Source organism: Hippoglossus hippoglossus, chromosome 13 (assembly GCF_009819705.1).
Source record: "Hippoglossus hippoglossus isolate fHipHip1 chromosome 13, fHipHip1.pri, whole genome shotgun sequence".
Lineage (NCBI taxonomy): Eukaryota > Metazoa > Chordata > Actinopteri > Pleuronectiformes > Pleuronectidae > Hippoglossus > Hippoglossus hippoglossus.
The window spans coordinates 4,498,308-4,513,755 of NC_047163.1; the positions used below are offsets into that span (position 1 = coordinate 4,498,308).

Genomic DNA, 15,448 nt, shown 5'->3' on the forward strand with positions numbered 1-15,448 from the left:
ACCCAGATTTTTTACATATTCTGGTTGTTAATCCTGCCTGCTGGGCCACTGGGTTTGATTTTCCTGTTGAAGTTCGGACCAGGCCTTAACTCTTTGGTCTTCACTGCAGAGGGATTTGTGTAGAACTACAACACAAGTACTACAGTGAAGTACAGTGAAGTACAGTGAAGTACAGTGAAGTACAGCTCTCACACACACTGATCGAATACAATGAACACAAAGCACTTAATGACCTGTCCTGACCAGAGTTGAGTTCTTATCCAAGTTTGGGCAGAAGTTTGCACATCACCACATGTAATAGGACCCATGACATCACCGTCATCATTGCCATTACTGAAACCCTCCCGCCGCCCCCCCCAACCCCAAAAAACTCACCGCTATGCGCGTAGAGATCTTCTGCTCGCCCTCGGTTCCCTTCTGCTCCCCGTTGGACCTGCTGTACTCCGGAGGTTGCTGGTTCGACCCCCGGCCGCCCTTCGTCTTGCGGTTCCCGGGCCCCTGGTGGACGATGTTGAGCAGGTGAAGCGTGCTCTCGTGCTCCCGGTCCGAGCTCTCGGCCTGACCCCTCTGGTAGCGGTTCTCGCAGGTGGAGTGGTGCCGCCTGCACAGCTCGATGCGGGCGCGCAGACGCTCCACGATGGCGTTGTGCAGCTGTGGCACCGCCGACCCTCTGGAGGTGGCCACCCCCGGCCCGTTGGCGACCCCGCCGGGCATGCTCCCTAAACCGACACCCAGCATGGGTCCGAATGGCCCCGAAGCGGACTGAGCGGGGGTCGCCTCTCCCATACCCGCGGGTCCACGGCAAGTTTAGCTGAGGTCCACTGAGCGTAAAATGGACCACAGTGCGGACATGGAAGAAAACAACGCGTACGGACTCGGCTATGGTGCCATGTGGGAAAGAAAACGGACTGTGCGCACAAACTCACCGGAGCTGATAATAATGATGTAAAAGATATATTTTTTAAAAAACCTATAAAGTGAGATAAGGTCAGAATAAACTCACAACATGCTCCACGTTTTAAAAAAAATAAAAAAAAGTGCCAGTGTTGGAGAATTTCATTAGTGATTTCCTCCTCTGGGGGGTGTCACTGTGTCAGCTTATAATTAAAACTCTTAATGATTTACAAACACGCAAAGCTGCCGGATTCACAGCTGGAATGAATCCGCTCGACCTCTTGCGCACTGATAAATGATATTCAAAATGAGCCCCGGTGGTCACATCCCGGGCACATTTCACTTTTCATCTCCAACGTGCCACACTTTATTAGAACAGAACCCCGCGAAGAGGAAAAACACACAACGCGGACAAAAAAAAAAAACCCAAAAGGGGTTTCCGATGATGGATTCAAAGTGAACGCACGGAAAAAACCCCACTTAAAGTTCGAGACTCACGGCATTTTTTGTGCGTAAAAAAGGGGAAACGAGTCCTTCTTTTTCCTCGCTGCGTCTTTCTGCTTCCATCCGCATGAGGAGGATCTTGGTCGCGAACAAAAACCCGCACAAGTCACCGAGCGAAACGCGGAGAGACGGAGCACAAACCGATAGAGATCCGTCTGAAATAGTCCATTGACAAGCGTTTGTCCGTGTGGTGCACCGAGGCAATAGAGGGAGCCACTACACACACTCACTCTAACACACTCACACACACACACGGGCAGACACACACTCACTCTCTCTCTCTCTCTCTCTCTCACACACAGAGCCTCATTGTATGAACATTCCTCCTTTGACATGATACACTCACACGAGCAGAGCTGGGTGCAAGCACGCACTCTGCTGGAGAGAAGCGGGACTGCCCCTTGGAATAAAGGAATTCACATTATGATAGTTAATTGATAATAGTTCTCCCCCCCCCCTCTTGTTTCCTGCTCACCCCCAACCGGAAGAGACACTTGGAACATGTTATCTTATAGTGGGAACTGCTGGGTTTCTCTATAAGTTTGTGAATTATATATGTAAAGTGCATTGACATGATGCATGTTGGGATTCGGTGCTATACAGGCCTAGATAAATGAATTGACTTGAATTATTGTTGCATTTGCAGATAAAATAAGATGATTGAATAGCGGTAGGGTTCAGTATTGTATCATTATCAATGTTACACAAATGCTTTACGGTATAAAAACAATAAAGACTATCTCATAGATTTGAAACTAACACACCAAAGACAGGTAAAAAGATACAATACTAAAAGAAACGTGAAAAGGATAAAGACAAAATGATTAAATACTAGGAGATGTGAAAAAATAAAAATAAAGTAATACTATGCTCAAAGTACAATCCGAGGTAGAAGTTAAGGTATTAACGTGAAAACAACTCAGAGAAAGTAAAGTAATTATGTTTTTTTCCTCCTCTCTTTAGTTTATAACTAATGCTGATCATTGGGGTGAATAAGTTAATGAAGAGTATTCAGATATTTCTACTTCAAAACCAAACAGTACAAGTACATTTAGGGTTTATGTGTTTTATAGAATAACAGAAGTATCCATATTGTCCACATGGTCATATAATAATGGCTAATGGCTAATAATAATCTACAAAATGACATCTAGGTTATATAACTATGTAATCACAAAAGAGAAAACTTCTGTTTGCAGTGAAGTATTGTAAAACTTCACATTTAGGCCGATATCAAATCTTCAGGTGATGATCGAAGTTGTTAAAGCAAGTTACAATAAGAACTTGTGCACTCCCTCATTCTATATGTGTAAAGGAACAAATAAAAGGCATACTTACATATTCATTGACCTCCTGTAGTTCCAGACAAAACAACTTTCATCGCAGATATGTCTATATTAAGGTGCCACTTTATCAATTAACCAATCAAAGGAGCTGATTGGCTCCTGGGTGCCGCTCTACACCCAAATTAGGTCTTTTTCAGGTCAGCTGCTCATGAAACCTGCAAAACCTCCACAATCCATGTCTTTAATTTGTGTCTAAAAGGGGGAGGTAATGTGAATTGGTTTTGCCCTAGTTATAACCCTAACCCCACACACACACACACACACACACACACACACACACACACACACACACACACACACACACACACACACACACACACACACACACACACACACACACACACACACACACACACACACACACACACTCCAGTTAATTCAATGTAACAGACCTAATGACTTCAGCAGAGGGTCGTACTGCAGGGGGCTGCACACTCAGCCCACCATGAAGACTGCGTACTGGATACCAGTAAAACCACAGACAGTCACACAGACAGGATGCATGTTCTTGTAACGCAGACGGAAACTGCAGCTCTCAGAAGGAAAACCACAAAAACACGGGGAGGTCATGTCAACGCAAAAGAGAGCCCACGAAGAAATTAGACCCCCGGGACCCTGACTTACCTTCGCTTTGAAATAGTAATAATAAAGAAATAACAATAATAATCATAACAATAATAACAGCTGTCAGCACCTTGTCGTGGGGGAAGAAAGAAAGATGGCTGCTACAAACCCGTTGACACTGCAGTTATCGCTCACCTCACTCTGACCTTCATGGCTACTATTAGTTTATTACTATGAGTCTTTAAGATACAAGAATATCTTCACTATGAACACGTGGGGGGGGGAGAAGAGCGAGGATCTGAAGCAAAGGCTCATACAGGTTTAAAAGATCTAGGATATAACAAGGAGCCAGGTAATGAAGCTGATGAATAATATCTTAAAATCTATCCTAAATGAAACAGGGGGCCGGTGTCAAGTGGCTAAAACAGATGTCATAAGATTCAACATTTTAAAAAGACTAAATTCATTCAGCTACATAATGAATACTTTTACTTTTAAGACTTTTTAAAGCATTTTTATGACAACCCCTCAGCACGCTTTTGAATTAAAAAAAAATGTAATTCATGATTTCCAACAGGACCCCCGAAGTAGATACATGTAAATAAATATGCTGGTAAAATAACTATGTAATATAAAATTCATGTTTCTTCATTTGAATGACACTATAGTCCAGGTGAGTTTGTAACAAGGCGTGATGGTACAAGATATTATTGCTTTAGCTGGGGAAGAAAAACCTTAGACCTCTGGATGTAGAATTCACAGATCCCAGATCGTATATATATATATATATATATGTGGTCAGACAAAAGTCCAGAGAATATTGTGTAACAGTTTTTTTCCTTTCTCTGCAGCTGCTCCTCATACCAGGCGCAGATCAATACATGCACGGTCGATACTGTCCATTGTCTGGCCAGACACCCGCTCGTATCAGTATCACTATCATCCATGAGAGGTTGGGGGGGGGTGGGGGGGCTCATTCTGCAGGAGGTGAAGAAATAAAGTACAGAAGGAAAGTAAAGAAATATTCAGTCATTTTATTTATTCAGCCGCCTGCTCCTCGGTCGGTGAGTCAGCTGAGTTGTCCTTTGGGTTTTGGGTTGACTAAGACACATGTGGCCAATCAGTCATTTTTATTTATGGGAAATGACTTCACGTTACTACTGGTCATTACTGGAAAATGTGACATGTGTTGGAGTTCAATAAAAGTACATTCTGGTAAGTTGAGAGATTCTGGAGAATTTAAAAAAATTGTGTTTCAGTAAAAAAAGTATAACAAATAACATAAAATGTGCAAACACCAGATAAGATGCTGCTTCAGTCATGAGGTTTAACACGTGTAAGGTTTTGGTAGGAACAGGCTTAAAACCCCACTGGGGAGTGTATCAGCTTTTAAAACCACACATGGGCTGAATCCGTCACTGGCAGCTCGTCATCTGATCCTTTCTACAAACGCAGCTGTTGTCCCTAAACAACAGGGGGCAGCAGACGTTGCATTATCTCTATGTTACAGCACCAATTAAAACTCTTGAGAGATGAGTGGTGGAGTCGTTCACTTCGAGAAAACTACGAAGCTCCTTGAAAGTTAAAAAGATAAATAAAAAGAGTCAACGGTTGTTCTCATATTCACAGACGAACTTTAACATGAAACTTTTCACTTCTTGATTTATTCTATGTCCACAGTTTAAAGTCTACAATAATACAGGAATAAGAAAAACCTTGTATTCTTGCGTGAACCCAAGTCAACTGTACCACATCGTTACCATCACACTGGCATTATTTGTCATATTGCTTCACAAAATCCAGACAGTTTTGCATACATCAGTGTTAGTAGTGAGAACGTTTCCTCGTCGGGTTGTTGTTGTTGGTGGTTTTTCTTCCTCTGGTTTTTTTATTCTCACAATTCCAAAAAAAAACACACAATAAATTAATAAATTAAAACACGAGCAATCTGCGAATGCTTTACAGTAGTAGCATTAAAAGTGGTGTTTAAAAAAAACAAAACAAAAACATGGTCTCTTACTGGTACAGTACGTCAACCCAGTGACAGTCCCGACAGCAGATCTGTGTTTTTTTCAGTGTCACCCAGTCAGGCTGTCATTTAACTTACTACAATTCACAATCTACCACAACACATATACGGCTCTTCGGCTTACGACGGGTCCCTCTCGCTCTAGATAATAAATTACACATCTATTTCACTTCGGAGACTAGCGGGGGGGGAGTCAGGCTCTTCTTCAGTCTTTGCTTTTCCTCTTTCAAATCCTCGCCCCCCCCCCCCCCTATCACAGCTCGCCTGTTCAGTGCAACTCAAACCGCCAGCCTTCCCCATTCTCAGGTATAAAAATGGGAATTTAACAATAAAAAAGGAATAAAATACACGTTGTAACAAACTTAGCTTAATTTAGCCGGACCCCCGTTCTCACGAAAACATCCCGTGCTCACACCTATCGGTAAAAAATAATGATAGAAAGAATACAAAAGCAGTAAAAATGGTAGAAAAAAACATTAAGAAGTAAATCTTAATGAAATAATCAATAATACCATCGAGCACTGCGTGGCCGCACTATTCAAACAGGGGGATTCTCCCTTCAGTGGTTCCAGCCCACAGTGAAATACTGGACTTAGGTTGAACTAGAATCATTCAGTTGTCCTAAATACAATATGGCTCTTCCTCGAATAACATGGCAAAATAATAAAAAAAAAATTCTTCAAGGCAAACTTTATAGTCGTAAGTGAAATGAAAACATAAGGCAAATTAAACAATAGAAGAGTTACAGGAAATTAAGAAAACATTCTTTCCTCAACTGCTTTTTCTTTTTCTTTTTTAAGTGACTGTGATCACTGGCAAATCTTCATCGTTGTTTTTTTGTTTTTTTGCAGGAACGGCTCAATATTACCGCGGTGCAGGGTTTTTTTTTTGTTGTGTGTCTCAGACGACGAGTGCATCAAACAGTCGACAAGACGTTCTATTAATAATTTACACACAGGAAACAACTGCTGTTGTGTACGTGGTCGTATCAAAGCCCGGAGACATAAATCAGTGAGTGGCTGGAAACATAAATATGCTTCTCTCCTCCCACTTAGCTTGAATTTACGGGCGTCTCTGAAGTCCTGCTTTATATTTACTCCTCCGTCTCCATCGTCCTCCTTGGTCAGTGCACATTTAAAAAATGAAATGCATTAGAATATTACCTGAAGTCAAACCCCACAAAAGACGTTGCACACGATTCCTCACGTGCGCCTCGTTTTCTTTCTTCATTCTGCACATTTGGACGTTACAGACTTTGTACCTGCGTTGAAGTGACGTCTGCCATCCCACCCTGGCGGCTTTTTGAAACACGCTTTGGGGCCGTGCTTAATTGAAACTGAGGCAAACAGTCATGCACAGTTATCATTAGGGCTTCTGACACAGGCCTTTGCATCGCTGTATTCCCCCCCCTCCCTCCCTCCCTCCCTCCTCCTCGCAGACATGCACTGCTAAGCTGAAATGATTGCCCGCAGTGAAAATAATCTCCTCGCCGCTTCTGCAAGACTCAGCACAAATGATGGATTGAAGTGAGAAGAGAGAGTCTTGCCCGCATGCCAAAAAATGGGGGAGTGCATCTTGGCATTCCTGAGACCAGCGAGCACACTCTTACGTTATATTTAAAATGGTTATCGACCGGTTTAACCACCGTGTTAAATGGCAGCAACTTGGTAAATTATTCGCTTGATGCAAAATAAAGAAAACGTTGCAGAGGGCGGGGGGGGGGGGGGGTGGCACAGCTTTGATGGAAAAAAGGAATGATTGATAAGTAAGGATGATATACATACATACACATTATCATCTGTCCATACTCTGTTATAACAGTCTGCGTGAAGAGCTTTGGCAGGAAGCTTCACCTCTATGGCCTGATATCCTGCACGTTAGCGGTGCGCTGCAGTAGTAATCATCACAGAGAACAGGCGTCGGGGTCGGTTATGGCTTTTTTGTCCAAACATCTCAGGCTTAAACAAGCCCGACCAGCATTCATAGCAATGATAGGAACGTGACACTGGCGATGCTTGTCTTAAGATTGGAATTTCGTGTGTTGTTTTCGTACAAGTCAGTGTCAGGACTTGACCCCCTTCGCGGGTTCAGTAGACTGCCGCACATCGGTCCACTCCTGCATGGTGTTCTGCAGTGCCTGGGTCTTCTCCTTGTCCACCTGCACGTAGTCCACCTTCTCGTCGGAGGTCACAGAGGACGTGGAGGGCTGTGGAATGATAAATAAGGCAGGAGTGAGACACTGGCCTGAGGGCGGACTGCGCTGCGCTGCGGTGAGAAATAAGAACAATCGACTGTAATGGATTAAGTCGACACAAAAAAACATCTGTTTACTTTTCTGTGGGGGCTGGGTGACCCGGGCTGGAAGTCCAGCGCCAGGTAGTCCACGTTGCCGCACTTCCTGGGGGCCGGGCTGCTGGTGCCGCTCATGGCTGGCGAGGTAGACGCTGGGTTCTGCTAATGGGGGCAGGAGGGGAGGTGTTACTCACGCAGGGCGCAGCGAGCTACTAGCATGCAAACAAGTGAATCACTAAAACAAAGAACACAATGTGCTCCCCCTGATCTCCCCTCCGGCCATCGGGACTCACCATAGCCACATAGTTCTCCTCACTGTCTGCAGAGTCGGTGCTGGTGATGCTTTGTGTGGAGATGGGTCGACAATGCTGGGAGGATATGGAGTTCATGGGCGGCCTGGAGCAAAGCAAACAGGACAGTGAGTGCGTCTACCTTCTGACCTCAGGCAGAAAGAAAAATAACAGCGGCAGTCTGTGCCATCAAACTGTGTGTGTGTGAGAGAGAGAGTGTGTGAGTGTGTGTGTGTGTGTGTGTGTGTGTGTGTGTGTGTGTGTGTGTGTGTGTGTGTGTGTGTGTGTGTGTGTGTCCGGGGGTAATCTATCTTGAACGACTGATATGAGACTCACATGGGCCGTATCCAGGACATGGTGACCGGACTCTTAAATGGCAGCTCATCAATAATCCCATTGTTCTTCAGATCGAGAGGTGTTGGCTTCGCTGTGGAAAACAAGAGCGAAACACTGTCAACCAAATGACTGTCGTCTTTGTTGAACAGTAAACAAAGCAGACCTGGAGAGCTGATGGGAAAATATAGAGATTTCAGTAGTTATAAGTATGTAGTTATAGTTATAGTTATAGTTACATGTATGAATTATTGGGGGTTGATATTATGATATTAGGGAGAAGAAAATTCACAATTCTGATTCCTAAAATGTCGTTTTCAGATCCTTATGACCAAGAAAAGTATTGAGGCTCGATATTTTACAGCTTAATGAGAGCGACTTTATGATAAATAATTATAAATAAAAATAAATTGCAAATACAACCAAATATTTAGAACTTAATTTAATAAAATAAAATTCTGCAATGTTTATCCTGTAAAATATATTTTTTTACATCGGCAAAGAAATAATTATTTACATATAGCGAAAATGTATATATGTATAGTTTATAGTTTTTTCAATATATTTTTTACTTATTATTTTTGATGTTTATTCATTGTCTTGTTGTTTATCTGTATATGCGAAAAATATGATCTGGCTTTTCCTATGATTTGCTAACCTCACACTTCAATTTCATTTTGTGAAACACCTTATAAATCTGGTTTTGAAAGGCGCTTATAGAAATAAAACCCATTATTATAATATTTTTATTACGTCTGTGAAAGGTTCATATCAGCCTTCGGCCAACCAATTAATTCATGTTGTTACATCAGTGAGAAATCCCGCTGCCAGAAACTTACATTTCCTGTTCGGTTTGAGGTTGCGGTTGATGGGTGGTGGTGTAACATCACTGAGACGGCTGGGCCTGTGACACAGGGAGGCGCTGCTCCCCTTGCGGGCAGGTAACGTTGCAGAGAATCCTGGGAAATCAAAGTGATGTGGCCCAGGGCTCATGGGGATGTAGATATTCTTAGGACTGTCAGCCAGGGCAGCGCTGAGTGGCGACGAGCCAGGATTCATGGGCACGTAGTTGTCATCCGAGTTGCCGCTGTCGGAGCGAGTCAGGGGGGCTTTGGTTCTCTGGTGTCAAAGAGACACAGCGGTCACATGACATCTCAATCTCTCTGGGCTCAATTCTGCAGAAAAAACTGCAACGCTCGACTCGAGCAAAATATGGAGGAAATGCATTTTTCTATCTGTGCGCTTCGCGATGTCTGCACTGACAGAATTGATCTGTGCAGCGAAAAGGAGCCAGTGACTCACCAAGTAGGAGCTGAACCCGTCATTGACAGACTCCACAGACTGGCCTGAGTTGTTGAAATGGATGGGACGGTGATGGCTGTTCGTTTCGAAGGAGGAGCCTGTGGAGAGAGAGAGAGAGAGAGAGAGAGAGAGAGAGAGAGAGAGAGAGAGAGAGAGAGAGAGAGAGAGAGAGAGAGAGAGAGGCGAGGGGAGAAATCAATATTTACCACTGCTGTAAACTCGGAAAGGAAAAAGAAAAACATCCCCCTCAAGTGAAACAGAGCAGTGCAAAGTCTGCACGAGTCACATGTTGTGCGATAATCGCAAGCAATGGAGGCGGAGTAAGAGAAAAAAAAAAAAGACACATCAAGGAGGAAAAGTCGTGTTTCTAATGGAACAAACACAACATGAGTGGCATTTAATTAAACGCCTGACTGGGTTATAATTAGTCTTTTTCGCCACGCAGGTGTGTGAACAGCCTGTAGCCTCACTAACAAGGGTCAGAGGTCAATTCTGGCTTCAGGCTATACGAGGCCCGAGCATGGACTTTGCAAAGCGGAGAACATGGCACACTAAGAGGCCGTGCGTTGCGTCCGCAAGTGCTTCTGTTTTTTTTTGTATTGCTCATCAGCCTGGAACGAAACATTCTGGAGTTGCTGTATGGCTTGAATTTCATTACTGTCTCAACAGAACCGTGTCTGCCAGACTGGCTCCTTTGTTTTCTGCTCAGCTGCTGGTGTTAAGTCAGTAAAACGAGAGATAGCGGAAGAGGGAGAAAGAGCAAGGGGGGGAAAGTGGGGGGGGGGGGAGGAAAAGGAAGTGCAAAGTCGCCGCAACGCCACAAGAGGATGGACCCGATGAGTCCGTGCTGCATTTTGAAAACAGGAAACAGGTGAAAAGTGCGATTTCAAAAGATCTGAGCGAGTCGACTGAGGCTGTGTTTGAAGGAAGAAGAAGCGGCATTCAGGAGGAACACGTTAGGAAAACAGTTGAAGAAAGAGAAAACCTGTGTACCTCTGTGCAGCCTGATGTTCTCAACAGCAGGGAGAGTGTTCCTGCGTGGGATAACCGACACTGCAGACGTCACCTCTCCGTTCTGGCTTCCTACCGACTGGGGACTCCCCCACTGCCCCTCTGACCCCTGGCTGGGCTTCGGGGGCCTGGGCGGAGGCGCACAGGACGACTCGGAGCTGGAGGGTGTCAAGGCATTGTGATTCTTATCAAACGTCCGGGGGATCTGGTAGAAGGAGCCGGGCGTCGTGGGAATATCGTAATTGTCCGTCGGACGCTCGCTGCTGTGCATGGTGGCGAGGGCGTTGCAGGGCGTTTTGAAGGTGTACACCTCCTCGTCCTCCAGCTCGGTGTCGCCCAGCCCGCTGAGAGCCGGCGCCTCGGAGCTGAAGCCCCGCGGGAGCACGTAGCAGGCCTCCTCGGACGAGTCGTCCTGCGAAGGTAACTGGTGTTTTCCTGGTTTGGGCAAACTGTAGAAACCATGCAACTGGCCGCCCATGCCATTTAGACAATGGGAGAAGCCGTGAGAGAGTTTCTGCACAGCAGAGTCGCTCCCTACGAACAGATTGCTCCGTGTGGCCTGGGAGAAACTGGCACTCCTGCAACATGGACAAAGACAAACACATATAATCAGCCCTTTGACAATATCATGCTGTACAGTTTGATTTGATGTAACTATCCATAGAGCCACGAGATGGCACTGTAGCACTTCAGAGGACACGTCCCCTCTAAAGGCTGTAGCACATTTAAAAAACAGCACATCCCTGCATCCGTGCTCGAGCACCTTGGTGCAGCTACGGCGCAGGAATCGAATTTCCAGGTTGTTGTTTATTTCATTTCTTTGAGGAGCTGATTTTGTTTACATGTTTCCCGGCGTGTCGACAGGGAGAGGGCGTCCACGTTCAGAGGGCGAGCGCTGCGACTTTCTCACAGTGTGTCGGCCTCGGTTTAGACACCCCAGGGACATGCCTCATTTATTCTGGCTGCTTGGCGTGGGCCTGACCTTGAGCAGCAACTACAACAAGCGCACAGCTCAGACGTTTCTAGCCAGTTAGCTGAGCAATGGCCCGACTAAGTTGTCCAATGGAAAGATAGGAAATCCTCGAGGAGTCGTTTCTTTACGTCCGTGCTGATCTCACTTTGAGATTTTATGCATATGCATTAGCGGCTAATGTTCCTTGTTATAAATGGAACAGATTTGAATGAATAATGCATCAAAGTGATGTAATTAATATCGACAAAACATTTTGCTGCCTCCTCGGGATCTTTTTCGATCATCGATCAATAATTTTGTTCATCATTTTTCCGTCCGTCACTGGGAACTGAACGGCGGCTTTTTCCACACAGATTAATTCACGCCATTCGGTCATCAGACCAATTTGAATCCGACGTAAATCACCAGATGCCAGTCTTAATTATCAGACACACGGAGTAGCCGCTGGTGCGCGAGTGACGGAAACATCTGCATAAAGCCGATGAGATGGATCGTGCGGTTTGATTTCCTGCGTCCCACCGAGGTCCAGCGCAGCAGATTTATGTGAAAATCGTGCGGCTGAGAGGGCAATTCTATCCTGGGCGAGTCCAGACCTGTAGCAGTGATGAATTGCAGCCTCGACCTCATTGATCATCTAACTGTACGGCCTATCTGCAGAATGGCATCATTATTACAGCTGCCTTTTTGATTCTTGGAAGTGGCCACTGGAGGTGAGGGGAATGTTAATGGAGAAAACTCAGGAGTGCATTTAATAAAAAAAAAGCCTTTGTTTTTAATGCTCAGCACAACTGTCAACATATGCATTTATATCCATGTGGAAACAGCAGCTGACCAAGTATCCACACTTTTTGATTCGTGACCGACTTATCGTTTAAACTCTTCTTTAAGTTGAAATATATTTTATTTTTCTGGCATATAATACACTGGATGGACCAAAATGAGACATTTACATGTCATCTTTAAATAATTATCCATACTGCGAATTAAAATGACAGATTCTGTGTTGATCCATGTCGCCCTTTTCCACTTTTTTCCGTATATATCATTATCATTATTATATTATTAGTAGTAGTAGCTGCCGTGGAAGTTATGCGTTCATCTGTTTGTTTCACTGTCAGTCAGTTGGCAGCATTACACAACAACTACTGGGCGGATTTCCACGGAACTTGGGGGAAGGATGTGGTTTGTATCTGTTAATCAACCAGTCAATTTTGGTGTGAACCATGATCAGGGGGGCGGATCCAAGAACTTTTCCCCACTATCTTTACGATGCGTGATCTTGCAACATTTTTTTATTGATTTCTCAAAGAATACCTCAAGGATATTTTGTGAATTTAAATGTGATTTCATTAGGAGGGTGACCTTCAAGTTAGTAAGTTATACAATAGTAATAATAATAATACATTAAATAAGTAAGTTTAGAATATTCACTTTAATATTCTTCAACCAGATTGCTTGTAAAATACATTAATAATCTAAAACACACAAACACACACAGTTAGCTAATTCCCCCCCCGTAACAGTAGTTCGAACCCTCGTGGGGCTTCTAAACTGAGGAAGCGCCATAAACCTGTACGTTGACCTGCATTAACGGATAACAGGAAACTGACACAGGACGCCTGAGGGTCGTGACCTTTACCTTGCGCTCTCCGTCTTCCTGCTCATGCACTGGTGGAGGAGGAGGTAGTCCTGGGGCGCGCTGTTGGACAAGGAGCCGTGGTGTGTGTGGCGCACGGGCACGTCGAAGGTGAAGAGGACCGGCTGGCTGGAGTGGATGGGGGCGGAGGACTTGCGATCTCCGGTCAGAGGGGCCGCGGAGCCGCTGACATCTGCTCCGACAGAACGTGGCATATGTTGCGATCTGCCATCTGCAGACGGGAGAAATTGAAGTTATTGATTGTTTAACCCCACAAGAGTTTTTTCTTTAAACATGTTAAATCAGTCTTGTGCGGACGAGGCGTCCTGCACATTCATATGCTCCACAAAGCAAAGACCAGTCATGTAATCATCCTTTAAACATTTTCCTTTTGTTGTCAAAAAACCCCTGAAGTCAAAGTGTGTAATTCATTTGAGGGGTTCAAGCCTTGACGTGACCTTGCTTTGCATGGAGTCTTGTATTCAGTAGCTTTCAGTCTGCTCTCTAATCAATAGCGAGGACGGATCTGTCTCAGGGGAGGAGAGAAAACAGAGTCCTTCTGCTTTTTTTGGGCTGCAGGGTGCGAGTGGTCCAAAAGCACATGATCCAAGTTATCCTTTATGACCAGGGTCAATGTGCTTTGTTGGATTTTATTGAGCCGAGCACTGTTTTGCACAGCAGGACTGTGAGAACAAAATGCTCCTGCAAAATCAAAAAAAAAAACAACCCTCTATTGATCTGTGCTTTGTTAGAAACAGACAGCATACAGTCAGGAAAGCTAAAGTAAATAAGTCATGGTAATAAATATACAAATTCAAATGTGCAAGAAATAAATGTGCACTCATTTGTTTCCGTGCAGGATCCCTGTTATCTGCATTTAAAGGCTATAAAGGAAGTGCAGATCTGAGATGGGGATACTGCACACAGACTGGGCAGGGGGCCAGAACGAGGGGGCGCACACTGAGCTGGAGGAGTAGAGAGTGGGCGGCCCACTGATCCATCGACCCATGGAGCTGTGTGCAACACAAGGAGGAAGAAACAAGAAAGGAAAAACAGGTCTTTCTGCAGAATCTAAGCTCTGGTCTTTTCACTGTAAATGCGAGGGTTTTGCATGATCACGGGTGTGGGGTAATTAATAAGATTCATTGCAGCCCCAAATAACTGCTTTTATATCAATTGTGTCTTTGACTAATTGTTCAATTTAAGTAAAAAAAAATGCACCGTGCAATTTCTAGGAGGTTCAGGAGACAGCTAGAAAATTGCATGATTTAAAAAAGGTTTAAAGATTTAAACAAAGATATGTCCAAGGATGAAAACCTGAGAGAAACTGTAAATCTTCTCCTTTAAAAAACAAGTGCAGTGTTTGTTCTAAACCTGTCTGTTATATGAACGGGCTGTTTGCTCGTCCTCTGGTTGCAGTTTTCTTTCTGAACCTGTAAAAGGGACCTGCAGTACTTGAGCCTTTTGCAGGATTCAGTCCACAAAACCCACAAAACCTGCACAAAGAGCTGTTCACCTGTTTATTTAAAGTTCAGCGAAGCACGACTCACAACCAAGTTGCCGTCGCTGTGAACGAGCTGTTCTCACAGTCGACGGTTGCTTTTTTTAAACCAAAGTTTCACCTTCTGCATGTGTCCAAATCGCACCAAATTCATCACCGGGGTGAGAAGTGTGAAGCCGATGAGATGAATGTTTCTGGAGATGTGCGAGCCACGTTTAAACAGAGCGAGATTTCTCTTATTGTTTGGATTATAACAACCAGTCAGTCAGAGCTGAAACATGATGGTTACACAACTGTTCTTGGTCTCTCTCTCTCCCCCCCTCTCCTCCCCATCTCTCTCTCTCTCTTCTCTCCTCTCTTCCCCATTTTTCCCTGCTCACCCAAACCGGTCGAGGCAGATGTTGAGTCTGCTTCCAGAGGTTTATGTAAAGATCCTTGAGAAAATGTATATTGTGATTTGGGTTCGGGTTCCTAGCAGTGAATATTAAATATTATCAAACCTACTTCAGCTGTGATTTAAAAGATATTTTCCTCTAAACGATGCACATGAAGTCATTTCCTCCGCGCTGCGTCACTGCCCCTCTCCTTTCTCAGACCTTCACAGAGAACGTTACGGGTCAAACGTCCTTTTAACAAGAGGGCAGAGCTCTGTGAGTCACGATGAGTGGTGACCATACAGAGACACCACAGCCCCGGTGAAAAACAGACAACACACACACACATGTGGTGGGTGAGCGTTTGTGTATGCATGTGGAGTGGTTGGAGGGCGGGGT

The 15,448-nt window shown here is 44.5% G+C and overlaps 2 protein-coding genes and 1 long non-coding RNA gene across 4 annotated transcripts in view; 1 reads left to right on the forward strand and 2 right to left on the reverse strand.

Moving 5' to 3' along the window:
- Positions 1-1,689, reverse strand: part of zmp:0000001236 (mastermind-like protein 2) — a 40,707-nt gene extending 39,018 nt beyond the window's left edge. Inside the window, exon 1 of the mRNA XM_034605211.1 lies at positions 376-1,689. Coding sequence (XP_034461102.1) covers positions 376-786 — 411 coding nt within the window. The 5' untranslated portion in view covers positions 787-1,689. The remainder of the gene's footprint in view (positions 1-375) is intronic.
- A 2,657-nt stretch (positions 1,690-4,346) lies between these two features.
- LOC117772894 lies at positions 4,347-5,309 on the forward strand. Its single transcript, XR_004615854.1, has 2 exons — positions 4,347-4,847; positions 4,913-5,309. It is a non-coding gene; the product is annotated as an uncharacterized LOC117772894 (long non-coding RNA).
- A 2,067-nt stretch (positions 5,310-7,376) lies between these two features.
- gab2 (GRB2-associated binding protein 2) overlaps positions 7,377-15,448 on the reverse strand; it is a 35,082-nt gene continuing 27,010 nt past the window's right edge. The window contains exons 3-10 of one of the 2 annotated variants that reach the window (XM_034604457.1): positions 13,178-13,406; positions 10,548-11,143; positions 9,555-9,652; positions 9,092-9,371; positions 8,256-8,346; positions 7,923-8,025; positions 7,669-7,788; positions 7,377-7,543 (exon numbers count right to left, since the gene is read on the reverse strand). In XM_034604457.1, the coding sequence (XP_034460348.1) occupies positions 7,400-7,543; positions 7,669-7,788; positions 7,923-8,025; positions 8,256-8,346; positions 9,092-9,371; positions 9,555-9,652; positions 10,548-11,143; positions 13,178-13,406 (1,661 nt within the window). In that variant the 3' untranslated portion in view covers positions 7,377-7,399. Of the gene's footprint in view, positions 7,544-7,668; positions 7,792-7,922; positions 8,026-8,255; positions 8,347-9,091; positions 9,372-9,554; positions 9,653-10,547; positions 11,144-13,177; positions 13,407-15,448 lie in introns of both variants that reach the window. The other variant, XM_034604456.1, reaches the window with a different exon arrangement.